The following is a 27,342-nucleotide window of genomic DNA, read 5'->3' as shown; positions in this document are numbered from 1 at the left end:
ATGTTTGGAAACCATGATGCGGGGATGCCGGTGTTGGACTGGGGTAGGCAGAGTAAACATCAGTTTACAGTGTAACAGGTTTTGTAATGTTGAAAACACAGCAGACAACTTGTTCACAGTATGGTCACACAAGGAGCAGTGTGATAATGTCCAGGCAAAAGGTGTTACAATTCTGAAGCAAGAACAGGAAACTCTGGAAATAGTCAGCAGATCAGGCAGCATTTGTGCAGCATAACCAAAGTTAATGTCTTGGGTTGATCTCCAATTTGAGTGATACAATCCTGACAGTATAGAAGGAGGCCATTCGGCCCATCAAGTTTGTCCTGAAAACAATCCCACCCAGGCCTTATCCCTGTAATCCTCATTTACCCTGCTAATTCCCTCTGACACTAAAGATCAATTTAGAATGTCTAATCAACCTAACCTGTACGTCTTTGGACTGTGTGAGGAAACTGGAGCACCTGGAGGAAACCCACGCTGACACAGGGAGAATGTGCAAACTCCACACAGACAGTGACCCAAGGCCAGAATTGAACTTGAGTCCCTGGTGCTGTGAGGCAACAGTGCTAACGGCTCTGCCACCATGCCGTGAGTTTTGTTCTGTCCCCCTCTCCCCTGATGCTGCCTTGCCCTGCTGATTATTTTGAGTGTTTTGTGGTGATATTTGAAGGAAGAATATTGGCCCCTACGTGGGGAATTCCTGGTCTTTAAATCACGCTGTAATTTTATTTTTGCATCTACCTGGGAGTGTAGACAGAGCCACAGTTTATTGTCTAATCATAAAACAACATCTTCTACAGTGCCCCTTCCCTTAGCGTCGTGTTAGATTGTTAACTGAGACTCAGAAGGTTCAGCCACAACTGATAACCCAGTTTTAATTCTAAGTTGTATCAATGTCTTAACTATTTTCCTTTCATATTTTTAAAATCTTTGTTTTTTTTTCAGATGGAGTGATTCTAGCTTGCTCTGTTTACTGGAGGAGTTTGATCCAATTATTATGCATCAGAACCAGGAGCCTATTTTCATTCTCATAATTGCAATACAAGGAGGTGAAGCAACGTTACATGTTTTGAACATACAAATTAGAGCAGGGGTAGGCCATTCAGCCTCTGGAGCCTGTTCCCTTAATCTATAATATCAGGGCTGATTTGATTGTGGTGGCACTGGAGTTGGCACTGCTGTTTCACAGCATCAGGGACCCAGGGTTGATTCCTGTCTGTGTGGAGTTTCCACATACTCCCTGTGTCTGCATAGCTTTCCCCACGTGCTCTGGTTTCTTCCCACACTCCAAAGATGTGTAGATTAATCATGGTAAATGTACAGGGTTATGGGAATAAGGCAGACAGGAGGTTGCAGATTTGATGGGTTGGATGGCAGCTTTCTGCACTGTAGGGATTCTGCTGTAGGGACTCCATTTGGGTCACCGTATGGAGTTTGCACATTCTCTTTGCGAATGTGTGGGTTTACAAAGAACAAAGAACAACCCAGCACGGGAAACAGGCCCTTTGGCCCAACGAGCCCGTGCCGCCGCATCACCCTACAGCTATTCTACCCTGCGTGTCTACGAATGGAACCCCTAACTTAGCCAGATTCAGGGGAGAATAGTGTCAATTTGGTAAACCAATCAGCCTAAGAGCACATCTTTAGGGTGTGGGAGGAAACCGGAGCGCCTGGAGGAAACCCACGCAACCACAGGGAGAATGCGCAAACTCCCACAGACACAGGCCCAAATCCATGTATCTGCACAGCCAGCAGTGATAGTCACCGAGCTGTTGCGGCGCCCGTCTACTGGTCCAGGATCAAGCACACACACCGACACGAAGTACTAGGCCACTCCCAGAACCTCCAAGAGCAGCCCACGCACGACCCACCGTGTGCATGCCCCTCGTTTGACAACAAGGTGGACCTCCACCTGCGGAATAAAAAGACAAAAATGTTAACTTACAAGCCTGCATTTCCAGTGTCTCCCGAGGTTCTGACCTTATTTAATAGCCCCTACTATAACCCACCATCCTCGTTTCACTCATGTGTCTGTCTAACTGAACCTTAAACGAGTCCAACGTTCCTGCCCCCACCACCCTACTCAGTAGCGCGTTCCAGACCCCCACAACTCTCTGCGTAAAGAACCTTCCTCTCACATCCAAATTATACCTCTTCCCCCCTCGCCCTTAAATCATGACCTCTCGTGTTTGTACCCAGTCTAGGGAGCAGTCTCTCACTATTGACTCTATCTATTCCCTTCAGTATCTTATATACCTCTATCATGTCTCCCCTCAATCTCCGTCTTTCCAAGGAGAAAAGTCCCAGTTTCTCCAACCTTTCCTCGTAACCCAGGCAACATCCTGGTAGACCTCCTCTGCACCCTCTACAGAGACTCCACGTCCTTCCGGTAGTAAGGTGACCAGAACTGGACGCAGTACTCCAAATGCGGTCTAACCAACGTTCTATACAACTGAAACATTAGACGGCAGCTTTTATACTCTATACCCCTTCCTATAAAGGCTAGCATTCCATAAGCCTTCCTAACAACCTTTTCCACTTATGTCGCAACCTTCATGGATTTGTGAACCTGCACTCCCAGGTCCCTCTGTATCTCTATACTCCTATTCGGTCTACCTTTTATCACATAGCTCCTCTCTGCATTATTCCTTCCAAAATGCATCACCTCGCATTTGTCAGGATTAAATCCTATCTGCCCAATGCGCCAACCTATCTATATCCTGTTGTATCACCTGACATTCCACTTCAGTACCCACCAACCCTGCCATCTTGGTGTCATCTGCAAACTTGCTGATCACACCACCTACGCTCTCTTCCAAGTCATTTATGTATACTACAAAGAGGAGAGGTCCCAGTACTGAGCCCTGCGGCACACCACTGGTCACTGGCCTCCAGCCTGAAAAGGTCCCCTCAACAACTACCCTCTGTCTCCTATTGCCCAGCCAGTTCTCAATCCACCTAGCTACCTGACCTCGTATCCCATGCGCCTTAACCTTTTCTACCAGCCTACCATGAGGGACTTTGTCAAACGCCTTACTGAAATCCATATAGATGACATCAACTGCTCTCCCATCGTCAACCGTTTTTGTCACCTCCTCAAAGAATTCCACCAGATTCGTAAGGCAAGACCTCCCTCTAACAAAGCCATGTTGCGTATCCCTAATCAGATCGCAACGCTCCAAATGCTCATACATCCTACCCCTAAGTATTTTTTCCATTAATTTCCCTACCACCGATGTCAAACTCACCGGTCTATAATTTCCAGGGTTGTCCCTACTACCTTTTTTAAACAGCGGTACCACATTTGCTACCCTCCAGTCTTCTGGGACCTCACCTGTGTCCAAAGAAGAGACAAAGATTTGCACCAGAGGCCCAGCAATTTCATCTTTCACCTCCCTAAGCAGCCTGGGATAAATACCATCAGGTCCCAGAGCTTTATCCGTCCTTACGCTACCTAAAAGCCCTATCACTTCCTCCCTCGTAATAGATATTTCCTGCAACTGATCCTCAGCTCCCTCCAAGAGACTGCACAATTCCGACCCCCTCTCCCTCGTGAATACCGACACAAAGTATTCATTCAGGAGCTCCCCCATTCCCTCCGACTCAATACATAACTCCCCGCTTTTGTTCCTAAGAGGACCAATTTTCCCTCTAACTACTCTCTTGCTCCTAATATAGGAATAAAATGCCTTTGGATTTTCCTTAATCCTACCAGCCAAAGCCATTTCATGCCTTCTCTTCGCCCTTCTAATTCCCCTTTTTAGCTCCCTCCTACTCTCTCTGTATTCCTCCAGCACACTCTCCGTACCCAGTTGTTTTGACCTAACATACGCCTCCCTCTTTTTCCTGACCAAGTCTTCAATACCCCCTGTAATCCACGGCTCTCTAATCCCGGGGTTTCCCCCGGGTGCTCCAGATGCCTCCCACTGTCCAAAGATATGCAGGTTAGGTTGATCGGCTATGCTAAAATTGCCCCTTAGTGTCCTGAGATGCATAGCTAAGAGGGATTAGTGGGTAAATGTGTAGGGAATTGGGGCAGGGCCTGGGTGGGATTGTGGTCGGTGCAGACTCGATGGGCTGAATGGCCTCTTTCTGCACTGTAGAGTTTCTATGATTCTGTGTTCAAAACTCCACACTTTCACCAATCCTGATATCTTTTGATTTCCTTGTTACAGAAGAATCTATCTTCCTCCCCCTTAAAAATATTCAATGGCGCCACCTCCATCGGTTTCTGCAGAAGAAAGTTCCACTTCCAGCTTAAATATGAGAGCACTTGCTGCACCTGCAGTACATTTTTGATCCCCTTACCTAAGAAAAGATGTAGAAGGAGCACAACATAGATTCACCAATTCCTGGAATGATTTGACTTATTATTGTCGCTGTATTAACATACAGTGAAAAGTATTGTTTCTTGGTGCTATACAGACAAAGCATACTGTTCATAGAGCAAGAAATGAGAGACTGCAGATTGTGGTGTTACAGCCATAGCTAGGGTGTAGAGAAAGATCAACTTAATGAGAGAGGCCCATTCAGAAGTCTGATGGCAGCTGGGAAGAAGCTGTTCTTGAATCAGTTGGTACTTGACCTCAGACTTTTGTATCTTTTTTCCCAAAGGAAGAAGGTGGAAGAGAGAATGTCCAGGGTATGTGGGGTGCTTAATTATGCTGGCTGCTTTACCAAGGCACCAGGGAAGTGTAGACAGAGTCAATGTGTGGGAGACTGGTTTGCATGATGGATTGGGCTACATTCACGACCTTTTGTAGTTCCTTGTAGTCTTGGGCAGAGCATGAGCCATACCAAACTGCGATACAACCAGGAAGCATTCTTTCTATAATGCATCTATAAAAGTTGGAGAGAGTCGTAGCCAACGTACCACATTTCCTTAGTCTTCTGAGAAAGTAGAGGCGTTGGTGGGCTTTCTTAACTATAGTGTCAGCATGGGGGGAGCAGGACAGGTTGTTGGTGATTTGGACACCTAAAAAGCTGAAACTTTCGACCCTTTCTACTTCGTCCCCATTGGGGTTGTTCTATGAGGAAAGGTAAAATACACTGGACCTTTATTCTCAAGGTGCTGTGGTCCCAGTGAGAGGATCTTCAGGTCATGCTGAGAGACTCCCCCTCCCCCGTGGGGCATAGGGGTCAGAAAATCCCACCTGCACCTCCTTTAAAACTTTAAGATACAAAGGTCCTCAACTTCCAGTCTGTTGCTGCGCTGACAATCTTCAATAGGGCAGAGTTCCTTCCTATCCTGGAGTCAGGAACAGTCAGAGTTTGCCAGAGTAATGGGGCCATTTCTGGCACAATGTGGAAACTCCATCTGAGTTGGGAAGGGGCACCTCTGATGGTTTCAAGGCATTTCAATAAGTGTTAATTTCAATATAAGTAATCATCTCTGCTGCAGGTCCTTAGCAACACTGAACACTAAGGCCATATGGATATCCTTTACAGTCAACATTCATCAAGGTGCTATTGATGGAGGAATGTGTGGAATTGTGCAGTTTCCTCCTTTGCTTATTGTGATCATATGCCTGCCACTTATGGCATGAGTGGAGAAGGAGCAGTACTTGCTGTCCAAATTAGACTAGATTCTTGATGTAATAACAGAGAAAATTCAAGACCAAAGTTTCCCATTGATGGGATGCAGTAATAGTGCAGTTGTGTCCACTGACATTTATACAAGTATGAAGCTTAAAACAGAATAATGCAAACATAGTGAAAATGATCAGGATGCATATATTTTATATCACTGTTCAGCATGCATAGTAAAGATAAGAAATGACATGTTGCAGCACGGAAACAAAACAGTTAACCCCTGGAGTTGGCAAAGAATCTGTACACTGCTCGCCATTCTTACAGAGTGCTTTCACTTTACAGTTATTGCTGCAGAAGCAATGGTTCAAGAGGAAACTCGCCCAATCATTCGTATTGGAAATGAATGTAGAATTAACACTGTAAATATATCTGCTGGTTGCCACATTGGTTGGCAGGAAGAAAAAGAATGGAATGTGAATGTAAGTTTTGCAACTTGAATTCCCACTGTAGAGACCTCTAACAATGTCTTAACAGGAGGCTAAGATGCACTTTGAGTTCAGGTTTCTCATTTGGTGAGTTTGTGCCCACAGCAGAGCTTATCCAGCCTTTTCTGCTCCTCCTGAGCCTGAGATTAGGCTAGGTCTGTCTGCCTGTTCCAGCAGATTTACAAGAGCCTGTCAGAGGTGCACACTCCTGTTACAACCCTTACTGTTGGGTTCTTGATTTTAGGATTTTATAAAAAGACAAACTTATACAAAACACAGGCTTTTGGGCTCAACCACACATTATTAGCAGAAAAATACTCATAATACTAGAGTTTTAGACAATTGTAATGATGCTGCAAAATAATCAAAACAAGACTTATTGTAAACTATATGCAAGACCTCACATTTCCACTCAAAGCTCTTCAGGAATTAAATACTACCCTTAAATTATCTTAATTATCCTTTGCCCCAATATCCCATGGATCTGGCTGATTCTTACAACTTCCCATAGAGATGGTCCCTCTAGTTGGAGCTGTAGGCCATGAATCAGGGTGACTGTTCCTGCCACGCCCCCCCCCCCCCCCCCCCCCCTCCTCCTTGACTGCAGCGGGAGACTGATATTTTTGTATCAGAGAAAAGGCAATGTATACTCTTGGAGACTGTCTTTTCTCTGATACAAAAGTATCAGTCTCCAAGAGTATACATTGTCTTTTCTCTGATACAAAAATATCAATGTATACTCTGTTTCAATGATCAGTGCTTAGCATCTTTTAATCTCCTTTAGCCTGGTTTCTGTCTTGTTCTGTGATGTTTCCTTGACTGAAACAGTGGAACTCATTCAGGTGTGATGTCTCTGGCTTCCAAAGTTGATGTGTATATGATAAGTCCATTAATTTCTCCTTGGTTGCTGTTGATGCTTGTTTGTATAATGACAGTTGTCTGGGGTCATCAGCCTGTGATGGTCTCCCAGTTTCTTCAATTGGATTGTCTGACTGTCGTGTTGTATTTGAGATGATGATGTCCCACTGCCTTGGTTTCGATATCAGCATGCTTTGAAGATTAATCCCTTGCAGCACAGTTGAGGTTTGGCCTATTTGTTTGCAGTGTTTGTGTCCATGGAGCTCTTGGGGTTTTAAATTTAATAGAAGTCCCATTGGAGAAGATTCCGATCCTAGGAGCGCATCCTTCTATGCAAGGCAAAGGAGTTCTTTCAGTATCCCAGCAAAGATTTCTTTCTCAATCAACATCGAAAACAATTATCTGGTGATTCTTTAGTTTGAAGTCTGTATCAGCTTGTGTAATTAGTGAATCACACAGCACAAAGGCCCTTTGGCCCATCGTGTCTGCACTGAAACACCTGAACTCCCATCTAATCCCATCTGCCCTGAATGTTACGATGTGCCAAGTGCTCATCCAGATACTTTTTTAAAAGGATGTGAGGTGACCCACCTCTACCACCCTCCCAGACAGTGCATTTCAGACCATCACCACCCTCTGGGTTTTTTAAAAAAAGGTTTTCCTACATTAAACGTCCTGTCCCCTCAACTTGAACCTATGTCCCCTTGTGACTGACCCTTCAACTAAGGAGACAGCAGCTCCTTATTTACCCTGTCCATGTCCCTTGTAATCTTGTACACCTTGATCAGGTCGCCCCCTCAACCTTCTCAGCTCCAAAGAAAACAATCAAAGAACAAAGAACGGAAACAGGCCCTTCGGCCCAACGAGCCCACGCTGCCATTTTAACACTACCCGTCCCACCCTCCACCCATGACCCTTATCTATTGTTTTATGGCCATCCACATTGAGGGAATCTAATTTAGGAACAATTTATTACTGGCAATCAGCCTAATAGCACATCTTTGGGGTGTGGGAGGAAACCGGAGCACCCGGAGAAAACCCACGCAAGCACAGGGAGAATGCGCAAACTCCCACAGACACTGGCCCAAATCCATGTGTCTGCACAGCAAACTGATAGTCACTGAGCTGTCGTCTTGCCCAGCACCTGGTCTAGCTTAAGCACACACTAATGACATGAAGCACTAGGCCAATCTCGAACAACCAAGAGCAGCCCAAGTATGACCCATCGTGTGTATGCCCCTCGTTGGACAACAAGGCAGACCGACAACCTCTCAAATGTTCCATCCTAGGCAGCATCCTGGTGAATCTCCTCTGGACCCCCTCCAGTGCAATCACATCCTTTTGCTAATGTATCAATCATAACTGCACACAGTATTCTCTTTGGCCTTGCCAAAGTTCTATACAAATCCAAAATGACTTCCCTGTTTTTGTAATCTATGCCTTGATTGATAAAGACAAGTGTCCCATATGCCTTTTTCACCACCCTAATAACATGCCCTTCTGCTTTCAGAGGGCTGTGGACAAACATGCCAAGGTCCTTTTTATTCCACAGTATTTCCTATTGTCTACTATTGTTCATAGTAGGACAATGAATAGTGTCCTACTATTCATTGAATACTTCCTTGTCAAATCACTCTTTCCAAAGCTTACCACCTCACTTTTTTCAATGTTAAATTCCATTTGACCATTCTGTCTATATCATCTTGTTGCCCAAGACACTCCATCTCACTGTTAACCACCTGGCCAAATTTACTAATCTTGTAGTCATCTGTCATTTATATCAATGATGAATAATAGGGGGCCTGACACAGATCCCTGTAGTATGCCACAGTAGTTGGTGTGTTTAGACGTACAATGGTGTGTGTAACTAACGCTTCTTTAAATAAAAACAAATTACTATGGATGCTGGAATCTGAAACCAAAAGAGAAAATTCTGAGGAGAGAAAGCAGCTAACGTTTCAAGCCCAGATGAGTTTTGACAAGGAGTTACCTGGACTTGAAACATCAGCTCTTTTCGCTCATTACAAATGCTGCTAGATCTGCTGAAATTTTCCAAAATTAAGGCATGTATAGGTTACAAACACTTTGTGATATGAGGGGTTGAAAAGTGATATTCTGGCACAGGCTTGTCTCTGTTTCTTTATCCTCACTGCTTTGGTCTAAATTTTTCACTGTTGCCCTACATTTCTCCCTTTCTTCTCCTTCTGCTCTCTTGTTCTGTCTTCCACAATCATTTCTATCCTGTACCTTGCTGTCCTAATGATCTTTCTCACCCTGCTACGTTGTGGCCGCCTCTTCTCGTTTATTCTCCCTCAGTCCTCTTCTCTCTAGTTGCAAGGAATTGTAGACATTATTGCATTCATAACTTCCCTTTTTTTGGCTCTCTAACATGTGATACTGTTGCCATTTTTGTAGCAAATTTGAATTCTATTTCTACTTTGCTGCAATAAAAGGAAATGTAACCTGGTAATGGATTTTTTTCTTTTCACAGAATAGTCCCATTGCTATTTTGGAAAAAGGCAAACCATTAAATTGTATTGAGCCTTGTATAAAGGTACAAGACCAGGAGATATGGCTTAATTGTACTGCAATAAATTATACATTGGTAAAATATATATGCAGATGCACAAAAAGTAACAAGGTAAGATTAAAGAAGAGGAAAAAAATATAAGTTTAAAAATTCACTAATTTCCTTTGTTCTAATTTGTATTCTTTTATTTCTAAATCTAGGTGTATGAATTCATCACTTACTTCAACAGCAAGTATCTGTTTGGATTTACATTACTAACCATTTTAAATAGCATAGTACTAAATGTTGGACACTTTTTTGATCTTGTACCTGGGAGTACCTCAGTGCAAGGAATCAGATTAAAAGCAAAATACTGCAGATGCTGGAATCTGAAACAGAAACAGAAAATGCTGGAAAGTCTCAGCAGGTCGGACAAAATCTTCTGTTTTTGTTGCAGGGCATCAGATGTTTGAACGTACTGAACAGTTGCCCTTCAGTGGGGACTTCTGTGAGGGGCATGGGGAAGAACCTCCCAAGAACAACTAACCTCCCCACCCGAGGACAACAGGGCTATGCGATCCTTTTGAGAGGACAGTCCTTTCATCCCAGTAAATTTAGTGAAACTGTATGCACTTTCTTGAAGGAAAGCATGTAGGACAAGTAGCAGAATGGATTCTAGAAGAGGCACATTGTCACTGGAAGATTGCAGGAAAAGGAATAGTGTGCAGATTATACGTATAGGCAAATGCATTCATTTGGCATCAGTCAGTCACCTATAGAGAGATAAAATACCATTAACATTCCTTAGAAAATCAGGTCATTGACCTAAGATGTTATCTCTCCTTCCCTCCACAGATACTGCCAAATCTGCTGACTATTTCCAGCACTTTGTTTTTTTCAATTTCAGGTTCCCAGCATCTGCAGTATTTTGCTTTTGTAAGTTCTTTTTGTCTAGAAAGATTTCTTTTTGTTGCAAAACAAGTAACAAAGGAATCACAGGAACAATGGGGATGGTGTAATCGGTGAATCAGGGTGGTTAACTCATTGAGTGATTTGAGGTACACAAGTGAATCTCTCCTTTGGCAGGTAGCTCTTCAAGCTGTAATGGTGTTCTCATAGTCCTTATTTGCCGTTGGTGAACCTTGACATCCATAATTAATGTTTTTAGCAAACATCTATAAAATGCTGCAGAGACCTGGTGATGCTGTGCTGCTCGTCCATGGAATAATGTACAAACATCTGAAGATACTAATACTCTCTTCTATATTGCTATATCATGAATGCATGATCCTTTTACTGTGGTTATTGCAAGGCATTTACGAGAGTTCTCTGTGACTTTTTATCCAGTCTATTTTCCCCTTCAGATAAACCCGACACAGGGGTTGCAGTAAAATAAATACGTTCTGATTGGCATTTGGGAAGTGTCTATTAAGCTGCAGGATCTGAACTTGCTCTTCACTGACCTCTTGGATATTGATAGATTGGAATCCTTTGCAATTCCCTGACAGGAAAAGATTGTAATTCCCTCGTGTTCTGTTAATGCCGTTACTGTCAGGAAAGTGATAAACTTGGGTTCTCTGCTAAATAAGGCACAGATACATCAAGTAGGCCTGTGTACGGCTAATACTGCAAATATCATTTCAGTGACGTGGAAACTATTGAGTGGGTAGTGTCCTGGTCTTGACTGTCACTGGCAGTGCTGTGCAGGGACTGTGATAGAGACTGTTAACTGGTGGCACCAGAAGTGAAGCTTCGCCTCAGCCATTTCTGGATAAACAGGCTGTGTGAGTAATGGCAGGTGTGTGCAGTCCACCACAAGCAATGATGTGGAGATGCTGGTGTTGGACTTGGGTGGGCACTGTAAGAAGTCTCTCAACACCAGGTTAAGGTCCAACAAGTTTGGTTAGAATCACAAGCTTTTGGAGTGCTGCTCCTTCATCAGGTGAGCGATGACTGACCGCACCTGATGAAGGAGCAGCACTCCAAAAGCTCGTGATTCCAAATAAAGCTGGACCTTAACCTGGTGTTGTGAGACTTCTTACTGTCACCACAAGCAAAGCATCTCTCTCCTCATCTGCTAAAACTTAATGTCTTTACTTCGCTGCTGAATGCCAGTTGGAATTAGTTAACCATCCTACTTATTTAAAGGCTCAATTATTGCTTTTGCCCTTTCTATAGTTTTAGGATGACTTTGTTGTAGCACCTAAATTAGATCTGAATATATTCTAGAACCAATTCAGGAGTTGCGTGACCATTCAAGTCCACTATTTTGGGATCTTGCTGTGTACCTGTATCAATATTAAATGCACTTCACTTCAGAAATCATTTATTTAATGAGGAGAACCTGGAGGTGTATTTAAAAGAAAATTGTATGCCTGGCACTTGCATAGCCTGCTCAACAATTGCATACTTTGGGCATGCAGGACTGTTTAATATTGAGCATATATTCTACTAATAAACTAGCAAGTCCTAAAACAGTAAGTTAATCATGGGCAGACGATCTGTTTGAGATGTTGGTCAGACACTAGGAGAAGTTCCATGTTCCTTTCAGAATATTGCTGCGGGATCTTTGATACCCACCTGAGAAGGAAGACAGGACCCTCTCCATCCTGCCTGTGGGCTCCCTCCCAAATAATGAGAAAAGCTGTTGACAGTGAGTTGCTTCCATCCCCATAAAACCTGTTGGAGGTGGGGGGGGGATGGAATGGGGGTGCAGTGCAGCAGAACATCCCTCCCGTTGAGTCAAGTAAAATACTTAATGTGCATCTACAAAGAAATAATTAGTTTCTTCTGAATTCCTTAATTGGTCATTAATTTATTAATTATTAATTCTCATTATTAATTCTCAATGTTTATCTTCTTTCTAATGGAGCAGGTACTTTCGTTTCCAAACCAGACAACAGGTAAGCTCTTTATAATTATTTCTGGACAAACAACTGAATTCCTTTTTATGCTTCCATAGTGTGATCTCCATTCATGTTTAATCATGCACTTTTCTTTGTGGTTCTGTGTCACAATAGACAACAAACACCAAAAATGGAGGGGCGGAATCATATATGTAAGTAATAAAAGAAGGCAAATGAAGGTGTTCTGTGTTATTACTAATTGTCATATCAATGCCTGTATAAGACAGTTTGATGTTAGCAATAAAAGAGCTGCAATGGGCAGCATGGTGGCATCGTAGTTAGCACTGCTGCCTCACAGCACCAGGGACTTGGGTTCAAATTCCCAGCTTGGGTCACTGTCTGTGTCTGCATGGGTTTTCACCCACTGTCTGAAAGACATGCTGGATAGGTACATTGCCATGCTAAATTCTCTTGTGCCATTACAGGCACTGGAGTGTGGCACCTAGGGAATTTTCGCAGTAACTTCATTGCAGTATTAATGTAATCCTACCTGTGATTAATAAATAAACTACTTTTTAACTTTAGATGTGTGGGTTAGGTGAATTGGCCTTGCTAAATTGCCCTTTAGTGTCCCAAGGTGTGTAGGTTAGGGGGATTAGTGGGGTTACAGCAATAGGACCTGGGTAAGATTGCTGACTGTGCAGGCTCAATGGGCTGAATGGCCTCCATGTGCACTGTAGGGATTCTATGGATTTTATATCAATTTTTCCAGGGCTACCACACGAACAACTTAGGTTCACTTCAATGTTATATTAAAACAATCAGTTAAAAATGCCTTATAGGATTTGGCTGCCTTTTTGCTCTTGAGACAAGCGCTATCGATAAGACAATATTAAGTATAAGACAGTCCCCCTATTCTTGTTCTGAAAACATGAAATTGATTTAACTGGGGTCATGTGTATGCCAGATTTAGTCAGTATAATAGCTTTCTACTTGAAGGTTATTTAGTGCCATGACAGTGATATCACTCCAAAAAAATGGGTTTGAAAGATAAAGATACTGAGTGAGTTCTTTGGTGCCATCATGTTTCTTTGCTTGTGTATATGAGAGAAGGGACACATGTAGATGAAGAGATTGTGTGGCACAAGAACAAATGGCTTGTTTTATTCTAATCTTTCATTCTTTACCTTTTTTAGGTAGTGCCATGTCCTTTGGGGTTTTAGCATTTTTAATAATTCTGGTTATCTGCATACATTGGTGAGTTTGACTTAATCTTGAGCCTTGACATTTTCTTTATCTAAAGTGTTTCAAAAACAGATAATTTCAGACATTTAATTCTGTGCTAATGACCAATACTATGAATAACCAGTTCAGACTGGTAGAAAAACAGTTTTGATAATATCTCCATCCTAGTAGGGATGATCAAATGTGGGGACATGTCCACTTTCTCCATAAGTTTCTAGCCAGTCAGTTTGGACAAAATTGTGGGCTGTAGCTTTGGAATTCCTGGGATGTCTTCCAGAGAGACTTACCTGTGATTTTTTTTTTATTATTTCATTCAATTCTCCTCTATTCACTACTTTATTTGAAATTCACCAGCAAGTTGGTGAATAGTAGCAAATTGTCTGGCCACAGGAAATGCAAATCAGGCCATTGCAGAATAACTCAATGTCTCTAGATGCATTTAATCCTATGATTACTAGACAAGGGCAGAGTTTGCACTTTCTCCCTGTGTCTGCATGGGTTTCCTCCAGTCCAAAGATGCGTGGGTTGGGTTGATTGACCATGTTCAATCGACCCTAGCGTCAGTGGGACCAGCAGATTAATTATGGAAGGGTTACAGGTATAGGGCCTAGGTGGAATTGTGGGTGGTACAGAGGGCCAAATGGTCTCCTGTACTGTGGTGATTCTTATGATTACAGGTCTACGTCTATAACCAGTAGGTTACCACGCATCTGAGGGTCATTAACCAAGGAATGAAACAAATTGGGGATAAAATTTGAAAATGACAGGTACACTGGCCTAAAATTCAGACTAGGCCCAAACCTGAGCTTGATCCAGAACACTCTGCCTGGAGAAGCTGTTGGCATTGTGCCAGGAATGTCAAGTTTCAAAATAAACCGGATGCCCATATTAGGCCCTCTTATTTTCAAGCTTAACACCCTGTTCCAATAAATCCCTACAGTGCAGAAGGAGGCCATTTGACCATCAAGTCTGCATCAATTCTCCAAAAGAACATCATACTCTATCACTGTGGCTGCGTGTGTTTACCATTGCTCATTTGCCTAACCGACACATCTTGTGACAATTTAGCAAGGCCAATCCACCTAACCGGCTCATCTTTGCACACTGGAGGAAACCAGAACACCTAGAGGCAATCCACGTAGACATGGAGAGAACATGAAAACTTAGTATCTGGAACTGAAGAGTCCATTTTGCTCCGTGAGTTTCTAGCTAGTCATTTTGAACAAAATTTGTGGGGTGCAGCATTGGAATTCCTTGGATGCCTTCCAGTGACTCCTCACCAGGCATGTGATTTTATTTCATTCAATTCATTGTATGTTGCTAACAGAGAATCCTCCTCTTTTCACAGTCACACGAGGCCGGAATCGAAATAGTGTCCCTGGCACTATCAGACAGCAGCGCTAACCATTCTGCCACCTAATGGTTGTAGCCATTTGGGACATGAATCTGAAAAGTTTGTTGCCTATAAAATGGTGGAGCACAATCTATTTCCTAAACCATTATGTTGGAACAAATAAAACAGGCTTCAGTGATTTGAATGACAAGAGGAACTTTCTAACCTGTGTTGCTAATGACACTATGTAATGACAAACCCAGGCCAAGGATCAGCCATGCATATTATAATTAAATCCTTGTAAAACCTTGCAAAATTGATGGTTTCACAGGTCTAAGAAAATCCTTAAATAAAATGCAACTATATCCTGTTTGTTTTGTCTTTCTTGGATCTATCAGAGAACATGAAGATACGTGACAAGAGAAGAGTTGAATTTGTTTGAAATAGCACAAGAAATATTTACATTCGGAGTTGTTTTCTTCTGCACAATGTTGAATACTATAGTAAGAAGTCTCTCAACACAAGGTTGAAGTCCAACTTTTTTTTGGAATATTTACGAAAGATTAAAAAGCATATTATGATAGTAGTGCAATTGATATGTTTTATTTAAGGGGAATATTTAAAAATTCAGCTTTATTCTACAGGCAGTTGGTATGTCTGGTAGGAATGCAGCTCAGATGCTGGGAGAGCAGAATAATTATTCATTTTAGTCACTTGCCTATTTAGGATAGACTTAATGGGTTTTTGCTTATAGATGGAGATTTTTCATGGGGTTTTTGATTAGGCTGATTGAAAGGTCATGACCTTTCAAATCAGGTGCTGATGTGATGAGTGGATTTGGGTCTATAGCAGGGAAAAACTCATGAATTGCAGGTTTGCCAATGTCAATGGCATGTGCAGACTGTTCCTGTCTGTCTGTCACCTTTTAAACAGTGTTCAACTGTTAAGCTGCTTCATTTGTCAAAGTTATATTTAAACTTCTGTTATTAAATAAATTTTCTTTCACTATAAAAGATCCATACTTTGTCAGTGGAATCATGCCTGAAAAGAAATATCTTATCTGCACATGTCTACCAAAAAAGGAAAATTGTTGGGGGCCTAGTCTAACTCCTTAATGTAACTTGCTCCAGAGTGTCTTGGACAAGAGAGGTGGTGGGGGGGTGGGGGTGGATTTTCCTGTCTGCAAAGGGAATCGTAGCAGGTGGGGGGTTGGGGGACAGACCATGCCAAGGTCTGACCTCGAATGGGATTTTGGGCTGAGGGCAGCTGGAAAACCCCATCTAAGTTTCCAGCACAAAATGGCCTTTAGTCTATATTGGATTGTGACAGCAGTAAAAAACTAAGCCAGTTATCCATGTCTCTCTCATTTTTTTTTCCCTTTTCCCATGGCCCTGTGTAGGCTGGGGTTCTAAACCTGCTGGATACAGGTTGGCTGTTTGGGAGGACTATTGTTAAAACTCTCCTCACCCCTTTTCTCACTCTTGGTGACAATCCCATACTGATTACTCCTTGACCAGAACATATTGCCATTCCTTTGTGCCCATTGAAGTCCTTCATAATTTTAGAATTTATTAAACCTCAGGCCTCTTTAATTCCATGTGATGTGGACACTGCTAGCAAGGGCAATATTTCTTGCCCATCCCTAATTTCCCCATGCTGCTGTCTTAAACTACTGTGGTCCATGCAGTGTAGGCACACCTACAATGCTGTTTGGCAAAGTGATCCAGAATTCTGACCCAACATTAGTGAAGAAATAGCAAGGTAGTTTCAGGTCCAGATGGTGAGTGACTTGAGGGGCAACTTGCAGACTGTGGTATGCCCGTGCATCTGCTGCCCTTGTTCCTTTAGGTGTTTGAAGGTGTTGCCAAAAGACTGTTGGTGAGTTGCTGCAGTACATCTTGTAGATGTTACATACTGCTGCCAAGGAAGTGAATGCTCAAGGTACTAGCTGGAGTGCCAATCAGACAGGATGCTTTGTTCAAAGTGTTCTCAAGCCGCTGGAGCGGCACACATCCAGGCAAGTGGAGATTATTCCACCAATCTCCTTGCTTAAGCCTTGTAAATGGTGGACAGGTTTTAGGAAGTAAGTAGGTGGGTTACTCGCTACAGAATTCTTAGCCTCCAGCCTGCTTTTGTAGCACAGTTTCCAGTCGATAATAATCACCAGGACGTTGGTGGAGAGGGATTCAGCAATGGTCATGTCATTGAATGTCAGGAGGCGATGGATGGGTAGATTCTTTCTTGTTGGAGACCCTCCTTGTTTGGCACTTGTGCGGTTTGAAGGTTACTTGCCACTTAGCCCATGTCTGGATATTGCCCAGATCTTGTTCCACAAGGAGACAGATTGCTTCAGTATCTGAGGAGTCTTGAACGGTACTGAACATGGTGCAAACATCCTCACTTCCAACTTTATGATAGAAGGAATGTCATTGATGAAATTGGCACAGTGGTTAGCATTGCTGCTTCACCGTGCCAGGGATCTGGGTTCAATTCCCAGCTTGGGTCACTGTCTGTCTGTGCAGTGTCTGCATGTTCTCCTTGTGTCTGCGTGGAATTCCTCCAGGAGCTCTGGTTTCCTCCCACAGTCCAAAAAGACATGCTGGTTAGATTCATTAGCCATGCTAAATTTTCCCCTCAGTGTACCCAAACAGGTGGCAACTAGAGGATTTTGATAGTAACTTCATTGCAGTGATTAATGTAAGCCTACTTGTGACACTAGTAAATAAACTTTTAAAAAAAGAGCTGAAGATTTTGGGCCTAGGACACTACCCTAAGGATGTTATAGAACTGAGATGATTGACATCCCACTATTTACCAGGGGAGGGATGCAGATAATAGCAATCAGTAGGGTCAGGGATTTAGGGGTGGGTTGGATTTGTTTTTTTAAAGAGTTTCTTCTCCCCAACCTGAGCAGTCAGAGGCATAACTTCAGAGCTGAAAGACAAAGTTTTAAAAAATTGCAACTATCAATTTGAGAGTGCTAATTTTTAAAAGACTGTCTTTCAGGTCTTCCTCCAGTTGCTGTTCTTAAAATAACTTTTTTGATTCTGAAATTTGCTTTTGTGGTAGCTTTACCAAAAACTGTTCAAATGTTGACAGCAGCCCAGCAACAGGAACTGTTCCTCTTACACAATAGTAAGTTCTATTTGAATGTCAACAGGACGGTGAGGGTGCACGAGGAGAGGGAGTTAGGTACGGTGGGGAGAAGGAGAGGGGGGAAGGGGAGGGGGTTAGGTGCGGGGGTGGGTTTGGGAGGGGGTTAGGTGCATGGGGGTGGGTGCATGGAGGGGTGGTGTGCTGGGGGGGCAGGGGGTGGAGGAAAGTTGGTCAGGGGAGGTTGGGGACTTTTGGGAAGAGTGCGAAAGTGGGATGTTGGCGTGTTGGTTTTGTGTGGTGTTGGATGGGTAGAGGATTGGGGAGAGATTAGAGGGAGTTGGGTACATTCAGGGTTTTGGAGGGACAGTTACGTTGAGGGGGGGTGTTTTTGATCCATTCATGGGAACTGGGTATTGCTGTTTGAACAATATTTATTGCCTATCCCTAAATTCCCTTAAGAATGTGGGAGAGAGCTTCCTTATTGAACAACTGCAGTCCATGTGGTGTAGACCCAATGATATAATTGTAGATGTTTACAGCATGGAAACAAGCCCTTTGGCCCAATTTGTCCAAGCCGCCCTTTTTCTTTGAACCTCTAATCCCAATTACTCGCATTTGGCCCCTATTTGCATCTTATCCATGTACCTGTCTAAATGTTTTTTAAAAAACAAAATTGTACCCACCTCCACTGCTATCTCTGGCAACTTGTTCCAGGCACTCACCACCCTCTGTGTGAAGAAATTGCCCTTCTGGACTTTTGTATCTCTCCTCTTTCAACTTAAACTTATGCCCTCTGGTTTTAGACTCCCCTACCTTTGGGGAAAAAATATTGATTAGCTGATCTGTGTCTCTTATTATTTTATAGATCTCTATAAGATCACCCCTCAGCCTCCTATGCTCCAGAGAAAAAGTCCCAGTACCTTCCCCCCCCTGCCCCCACACCTAACCACCCCCTCCGCCCCTCCCCTTGTTCCCCCCCCCACCCCACGCCCCCACACCATACCAAACTCCCTCTCCTCGTGCACCCTCCCCATCCAGTTGACATTCAAATAGAACTTACTATTGTGTAAGAGGAACAGTTCCTGTTGCTGGGCTGCTGTCAACATTTGAACAGTTTTTTGTAAAGCTACCACAAAAGCAAAATTCTGAATCAAAAAAGTTATTTTAAGAACAGCAACTGGAGGAAGCTATAAAGGCCCCTCCCTTATAGCTCAAACCATCAAGTCCTGCTAGCATCCTAATAAATCTTTTCTGCACTCTTTCTAGTTCAATAATATCCTTTCCATAAAGAGTGACCAGAATTGCACACAGTATTCCAAATGTGGCCTTACCAATATCTTGTACAACTTCAACAAGACGTTCTAATTTCTGTATTCAGTGTTCTGACCAATGAAACCAAGCATGCCCAATGCCGCCTTCACCACTCTGTCCACCTGTGACTCCGTTTTCAAGGAGCTCTGAACATGTACCCCTAGATCTTTGTTCTGTAACTTTCATAAGAACATAAGAAATAGGAGCAGGAGTAGGCCAACTAGCCCTTCGAGCCTGCCCCGCCATTCAATAAGATCATGGCTGATCTGTCGTGGCTCAGTTCCACATTCCCGCCCTCTCCCCATAACCCTTAATCCCCTCGCTTATCAAAAACCCATCAACCCGCGTCTTAAAAATATTTAGCGAGGCAGCCTCCACCACTTCAACGGGCAGAGAATTCCAGAGATTCACCACCCTTTGAGTGAAGAAGTTCCTCCTCAACTCTGTTCTAAACTGCCCCCCCTTTATCTTGAGGCTGTGCCCCCTAGTCCTACTATCCTTTCTGAGCAGGAAGAGTCTCTCCACCTCTATCCTATCCATCCCATTCATCATGTTATACGTCTCAATGAGATCTCCCCTCATTCTTCTAAACTCTAACGAGTACAAGCCTAATCTATTCAGCCTCTCCTCATAGCTCAACCCCCTCAACTCCGGCATCAGCCTAGTAAACCTCCTCTGCACTCCCTCCAAGGCCAAAATATCCTTGCGTAAGTACGGCGCCCAAAACTGCACACAGTACTCCAGCTGCGGCCTCACCAATGCCCTATACAGCCGCAGCAAAACCTCCCTACTTTTATATTCAATCCCCCTCACTATGAAGGCCAGCATCCCATTCGCCTTCCTGACCACTTGCTGCACCTGCAAGCTGGGTTTTTGCGACTCATGCACAAGGACCCCAAGGTCCCTCTGCACCGTCACCTGCTGCAGTTTTTCTCCACGTAAGTAATAATCCTTCCTACCATTATTCCTACCAAAGTGGACCACCTCGCACTTGCCAACATTAAATTCCATTTGCCATTTCCTGGCCCATTCGCCCAGCCTATCTAGATCCTTCTGTAGACTCTCCCCACCCTCTGCACAATTTGCCTTTCCACCAATCTTGGTGTCATCAGCAAATTTCGACACCCTACGCTCGGTTCCCTCCTCCAGATCATCTATATAAATGGTAAATAGCTGAGGCCCCAGCACCGACCCCTGGGGCACTCCACTAGTCACCATCCGCCAATCCGAATAGCACCCATTGACCCCCACTCTCTGCCTCCTATTTGACAACCAGTCCTCTAACCACGCTAACACCCTACCCCCAACTCCATGTCCCTTGACCTTCTGTAATAACCTCTTGTGAGGTACCTTGTCAAACGCCTTCTGAAAATCCAGAAAGACCACATCCACCGGCTCTCCTCTATCCACCGCCCTAGACACATCCTCATAGAATTCCAGTAAATTTGTCAGACACGACTTCCCTTTAAGGAAACCGTGTTGCGTCTGCTCTATCAAGCAATTCCCCTCAAGATGCCTCGCTATTTCCTCCTCGATGACGGATTCTAACATTTTACCTACAACAGACGTCAAACTAACAGGCCTATAATTCCCCGCCTTTTGCCTGGCACCCTTCTTAAACAACGGCGTAACATTAGCCGTTTTCCAATCTTCCGGCACTTCCCCGGAATCCAGCGACGTCTGGAAAATAACCACCAAGGCATCCACTATCACCTCCGCCATTTCTTTCAGGACCCTCGGATGCATTCCATCCGGTCCTGGGGACTTGTCCACAATCAGCCCCTCCAGTCCGTCGAGCACCACCTCTCAAGTAACAGTAATGTCATCGAGACCCTCCAGTCCTACCACCTTTCCATCTCTAACACCCGGCAAATTATTCACGTCCTCCTCCATGAAGACCGAAACAAACCCCAAGGCCCTACCATTAACTGAGTAAGTTCTGCCCCCCCCCCGGGTTAAATCTACCAAAATGCATCACCTCGCATTTGTCAAAACTAAACTCCATCTGCCAATTGTCAGCCCACTGGCCCAATTGATCAAGATCCCATTGCAATTGGAGATAACTTTCTTCACTGACCATTATGCTACCAATCTTGGTGTCATCTGCAAACTTACTAACCATGCCCCCTATATTCTCATCCAAATAATCAATATAACTGACAAATAACTGTGGACCCAGCACTGATAGTGAAAGAATGGTGATGTATTCCCAAGTCAGGATAGCAAGTGGCTTGGAGGGATAAATTCCAGGTGGTTGTGTACTCATGTGACTACTGCCCTTATTCTCCTAGATGGCTGTGATCGTGAATTTGGAAGGTGTTGTCCAAGGAGCCTTTGTGAGTTCCTGCAGCACATCTTGTAGATGTCGCACACTGCCGCCATTTTGCATCAGGATAGAAAGAATAAATGGCGTGCCAATCAAGCAGCTGCTTTGTCCTTGATGGTATGAAGCTTGTGATATTAGAAATGCACTTATCCAGGCAAATGGAGAATTTTTCATCGCACTCCTGATTTGTGCCTCGTAGATGGTCGAGTGCAATTATGCTGCTGCTGATGACCCCCAATGCATTATGGTTGCTTGGTGGAGGTGCCACAGAACATGGAGGATGGTCAGTAGGACTGACCACTGATCATTCTGATAATTGGAGGGGTGTAGGGTTAGGGGAAGTTGTGGGGTGTTGAAGAGGCCATGGGAGACTGGAGGGTATTGGAGGTTTGCGGTGTTAGGGAGATTGGATTGATGGGGGGTGCATTTGGAGAGGTGGGGGGCTTGGAAGAGGAGATTAGGATGTCGTGGAGTGTGGGTATCACTTATGCTGTTGTGGTTGTTTATTTAATATTTTTCCATTTTAGGCTGTAAAATTAATGTATAATACCATTTGTATGGACGCTCCTAGGGGAAGGAAGAATAATCTGTTCTTAAATTGATGCCTCATTGAATTTACGTGCTATGCATCATTCTTCTCTTAAAAATTCAGATCAACAATTCAACTACACTTTTCCTAAGTTGCTACTAAATGGATAAATCCTGAAGCTGGTGTGATTCATGTAAAAGGAGCAGATGCCATGGAGCTGATCGGTGCCTGCCCCAGCAGACTCTGGAAAACCCTATGCAAAGGATGTCAAAGTAATCCAGCAATCTATTCCTCAATGGAGTGTTCAGATGGGATGCTGAAACGATTCCACAAAACAACAGCAATTGCTCATAGCTGACAAATAATTTTATTTATCATAAACATTGCATTACTTTAAATAAAATTTTAGTGATCGCAAAGACACCTTTGGTTACAAAGCTCTGTTTAACTTTTCAAACCCTAATAGGTAAATCAGAACTTGAGCATAATTCTTCGGCCACCCAAACCAAGTGCTCTCTGCTAAATATATGAGGCTGGTTTGTAGATGCTTGGCTCTATTGAGGCGGCGAGCTACAGGAATATTGTTGCAACACAATATATTCAACAAGTAGCACGTCCAATATTTCACCTTTATTTTCATTTGGGTGGTGGTTCGAGCGTTAAGGATAGCAACCAACGTGATCAGAATATGCAAATCTATTGCAAGGTTTTGGTTGGCGGTATTATTGTAGCAAATTCCAGCCAAGCTTTGCAGGACTATGATTCTATCCTTATCCAGAAACAATGTTCGATTCAGGAAGCGGATGAGATCTTCAATGTAGTCTTGCGCGAAAACTGCTGCCTCAGGTCCACCTGTTAGAAAGAATAATTGGTCCAATCTAAATCATTCCTCCCTCTATTAGTGCCATGTTGGAAAGTAAATAAGGAATGCTTGGCACACTGGGGGTGGTCCTTTCTTCTATCTCTATGAAACGGAATGGGTAGCATACTGGAGCAGACCATCTGGCCCACCATATCCATGTGTGCCCCCTGCAAAATTCCCGCCCTTTATGCTTAGCTCTACAAATTCTCTCTGATGCTTATCCGATTCCCTCCCTCAATTATATATCTGCCTCCCATCGCATCAAGTGGTGAATTCCATATCCTAAGCACTCACTGGGCAGAACATTATTTCCCCTTGATGCTGTTTTATGTTGTATATGGTTTATGTCCCATCTGCCAGTGGGGACTATTTCTCTTTACTCTACCTGGAACATTCATTTCCTCCCAGCCTTCTCGTCTCGAAGCAGAACAATCCCTGTTTCTCCAATCTATTCCAAGCAACTGAAATGCAGGAGTCATTCTGTTGAATCTTTCCAGCACTCCTCTATCTACTCTGTCCAAGCCCCTCATAACATTGAACACCTCTATCAAATCTCCTCTCAACCTCCCCTTCTCCAAGAAAAGCAGTTACACAATCTCCTTTCTACCTCCATAGCTTAAACGCCTCATCCCTGTAATCAGCCTAATAAACTTTTTCTGTCCCCTCTCCAATACTTCCACATCGTAAAGCACAGAGCCCAGATGAAATGCTCCAGCTGAGGCTGAACTAGTGCCTTATGCAAATTCAATATAATCTCCTTTCTCTTGTACTCTTTACTCTATTAATAAAGCCTAGGATATAGTATGCTCAGTTAAGCAATCTCTCAACCTGTCTTGCCTCACTAAAGCCTTCACATTTCTCCTGAAGCGCAGTGTCCCACATTGGGCACGGTATACTAATTGAGTCCAAAGAAAATTCACAGAATAACAACTGTTGCAGCAGAGGAGGCCATTCAGCCTGTCATGTCTGTGTCATCAATCTTGAAAGAGTAATGCACCTCAGGGCTTTCGCCCACCTTCTCCCCGTAACTCTGTGCATTTTTCCTTTTCCGATAATAATCCAATTCCCTCTCGAAGGCCTTAATTGAAACTGTATCCACCATGCTCTCAGACAGCACATACCATATCCTAACCACTTGCTGCAAAAAACAGTTTCTCCTCATGTCTTTTTTTGCAACTTACTTGAAATCTTGTTCCATTATGGGGAACAGTTTTTCTCGATTTACTCTGTCCAGACTCTTCATGATTTTGGATATCCCAAACCAAGTTTTATAAGGGCTCATTATGAGTTTCTTCCTTTTGTAGTCTATGCCTCCATTTATAAAGCGCCAGGATCTGTAAGCTTTTTTTTAACCAAATTCCCAACTTGCCCTATTACTTTCTATGATTTGTGCACATCTACTCCCAGGACTCTGGTCTCACACATCTTTTTGAATCATACTCATTTATTCCTATAGCCTCAACATAATCCTTCCACTAAAATGTACAACTTCACCCTTCGTCTGCCACCTGTCTGTTGCAGTTATCTTCCTCACAATTCAAAATACTTCCACGTTTTGTGTCATCTGCAAATTCTGAGATTGTGCACTGAGTATCCAAGATAAATCATTAATATGTATCAAGGAAAGCAGTGGTCCAGTACCCTGGAGATTCCCCACTTATTCCAGTCCAAAAAGCCCTCCCTTCTGTTTCCTGTTATTCAGCCAATTTTATATTCTTGCTTCCCTTTTTGTTTCAATGACTTCCATTTTGCTGGCAAGCTTATTATGTGGCACATTTTCAAATGCCTTTTTAAAGTTTATGTATACCACAAATATCAATAATATTACACTCCATGATTAGGATGACACAGTGGTTAACACTACTGCCTAACAGCACTAGGGACCTGGGTTCAATTCCCAGCTTGGGTCACTTAGGTTTTGTGATTGCTTGTAAATTTGATCTTTGGAATGAAAGCTGTGGCAGTTCAATAAGCTGTGAAAATAAACCACTGATGACTGCTTTGCTACGAAAATTATAGTCATCAGTGGTTTATGTTCACTGCTTATTGAACTACCACAGCTTTCATTCCAAAGATCAAAGTCACAAACAATCACAAAACCTAACAGCACAGAAAGAGGCCCTTCAGCCCATCATGTCTGCTTTATCAAGCAGCTATCAATTCTCATCCCAATTTCCAGTGAAGTGTGCATGTCCAGCCCATGTCTATGCGAGTTTCTCTCAAATCCTCTGGTTTCCTCCCACAGTCTGACAGATGTGCTGGTTAGGTGCATTGGCCATGCTAACTTTTCCCTCAGTGTACCTGAACAGGTGCCAGAGTGTGGCGACTAGGGGATTTTCACAGTAACTTCATTGCAGTGTTAATGCCAGTTATGACTCTAATAAATAAATTAACTTTGTACTCATCAACCTCATTTCCTCATCAAAAAAACTCAACTTAAGTTAAACGCCATGTGCCTCAGAAATCTATGCAACTTTCCTTAATTGATTTTGAGTTTTTCCAAGTGACTGTTAATCTTGTGCTGGACAATTGTTTCTAAAAGATTTGGTAACGTGCTGAATTAACTGAATGTTAGGAAATAGAAGTGAAGCTCATCTGAAAGATTCGCCTCTTTAACATTCTTAAATGAAACTCCTCTCTATTCTGAAGGGAGCCATATAACCCCATTGGAATTGAATCCCATGCATGTAATGGATAGAAATGTTACTATTGATAGAAAGCAGTCAGTAAAATGCTTCACCCATCAGTGTTGTAGAAATAGTAAAGACAACTGTTCTCTGCTTAATGATATCAACAGTTGGGACAATGGTTAGCACTGCTGCCTCACAGCGCCAGTGATCTGGGTTCGATTCCTGGCTTGGGTCACTGTCTGTGTCTGCATGGGTTTCCTCCACGTGCTCCAGTTTCGTCACATAGTCCGAAAGATGTGCTGGTCAGGTGCATTGGTCATGCTAAATTCTACCTCAGAACAGGCGCCAGAGTGTGGCAACTCGGGGATTTTCATAGTAACTTCATTGCAGTGTTAATGTAAGCCTACTTGTGATGCCAATAAATAAACTTAAAACTTACTAAGGTTTGTGACTTTGCCCTTTGGTGTCATGGTGAAAGCTGCAGTAGTGAATGTAAACCACTGATAACTGACCTATGAGGGAAAGGACTAGGAAAGTCCTGGTCATCAAGTTTTACAGCACAGAAACAACCTCAGCCTAACCTGCCTCTCTTCACAGTTGACAGACTTAACCATCTATTGTAAATGTTCTATCCTTTTAAATGTAAAATTATTGCTTGACTCACCCCAGTTCTAGATACATAGGTCACATAGGATCATTAACTGCATTTGAAAAGTGAAACCCAAAACGACAATATGTGCAAAATGATCTTGTGTGTTGTGGGTTCTAGAACGAACAACACAACTTGATTGTCCTTTCCCCTGTCTACATGTGAACCTTTGCAATTTCGGTCTCTACTCAATGACCAGGTAATATGTGGATCCTGGAGAATAATCATCTTCAGATAAGAAAGCTTGGCCAAACGCATTCACTTCAGAACAAGGAAACATTAAAAAGAAACATTAAAAAGAATTAGAAATCTATTTAGTTAGTATGACAAGAATGACAGTAGCAGGGTACTGACAGACCTGTAAAACATATTATGCTCATGTATAATGCAGCTTGGAGCCTGCTACTCAATGGCAGATGAGTTTTCCGGAGCGAGCTGCCCAAACTGACGATCTGTCTGAGCTGGGGGTTGTCTTCGTATGTAGACTCCTCATCTTCATCCACATTCATGAAGAAAAAGGACATGAGGTACTTCTCACAAAGTTCAACAAGCCACTTGAACATCTTACACAGCTGTTCAAAGATCAAAACAGTAGATTATTAAACTCTTCCCATCAAAAACAGATAACAGCAATCCTTCGTTTAGCATATCTAATGCATTCCTACAAAAATGGTGCTAAACGAAAATCGCTTTTCCATTTAAAAAGCATGTAATAAGGGTGAGAAATTGATAAGGAAGGGTAGGATAAACTATGAAGCTGGGCTAGCGCTTAATATAAAAAAGGATAGCAAGAGTTTTTATAAGTATATAAAAAGGAAGAGGCTGGCTAGGGTGAACGTTGGACCCTTAGAGGATGAGAAGGGGGACTTAGTGGTAGGGGATGGGGAAATGGCTGAGGTCTTGAATAACTTTTTTGTTTTGGTCTTCACAGAGGAGGACGTGAATAATTTGCCGGGTGTTAGAGATGGAAAGGTGGTAGGACTGGAGGGTCTCGATGACATTACTGTTACTAGAGAGGTGGTGCTCGACAGACTGGAGGGGCTGATTGTGGACAAGTCCCCAGGACCGGATGGAATGCATCCGAGGGTTCTGAAAGAAATGGCGGAGGTGATAGTGGATGCCTTGGTGGTT

General features: G+C 43.1%; 1 protein-coding gene and 1 long non-coding RNA gene across 2 annotated transcripts; one reads left to right on the top strand and one right to left on the bottom strand.

Moving 5' to 3' along the window:
- Positions 1-951: 951 nt before the first annotated feature.
- Positions 952-9,500, top strand: LOC145360537 (uncharacterized). The gene is made up of 3 exons (XR_013889735.1): positions 952-1,049; positions 5,875-6,011; positions 9,367-9,500. It is a non-coding gene; the product is annotated as an uncharacterized LOC145360537 (long non-coding RNA).
- A 13,000-nt stretch (positions 9,501-22,500) lies between these two features.
- On the bottom strand, positions 22,501-26,774 carry LOC145360529 (armadillo-like helical domain-containing protein 2). Its single transcript, XM_080215799.1, has 2 exons — positions 26,570-26,774; positions 22,501-22,922 (listed from the first exon to the last, which is right to left on the bottom strand). The coding sequence occupies exons 1-2, from the start codon at positions 26,772-26,774 to the stop codon at positions 22,501-22,503; spliced, it is 627 nt and encodes a 208-aa protein (XP_080071925.1).
- Positions 26,775-27,342: the final 568 nt, after the last annotated feature.

The sequence above is a fragment of the Carcharhinus amblyrhynchos genome, chromosome 2 (genome assembly GCF_965287045.1).
Source record: "Carcharhinus amblyrhynchos chromosome 2, sCarAmb.v2.hapA, whole genome shotgun sequence".
In the NCBI taxonomy this organism is placed as follows: Eukaryota; Metazoa; Chordata; class Chondrichthyes; order Carcharhiniformes; family Carcharhinidae; genus Carcharhinus; species Carcharhinus amblyrhynchos.
This window is presented reverse-complemented; position numbering and strand designations above follow the sequence as displayed.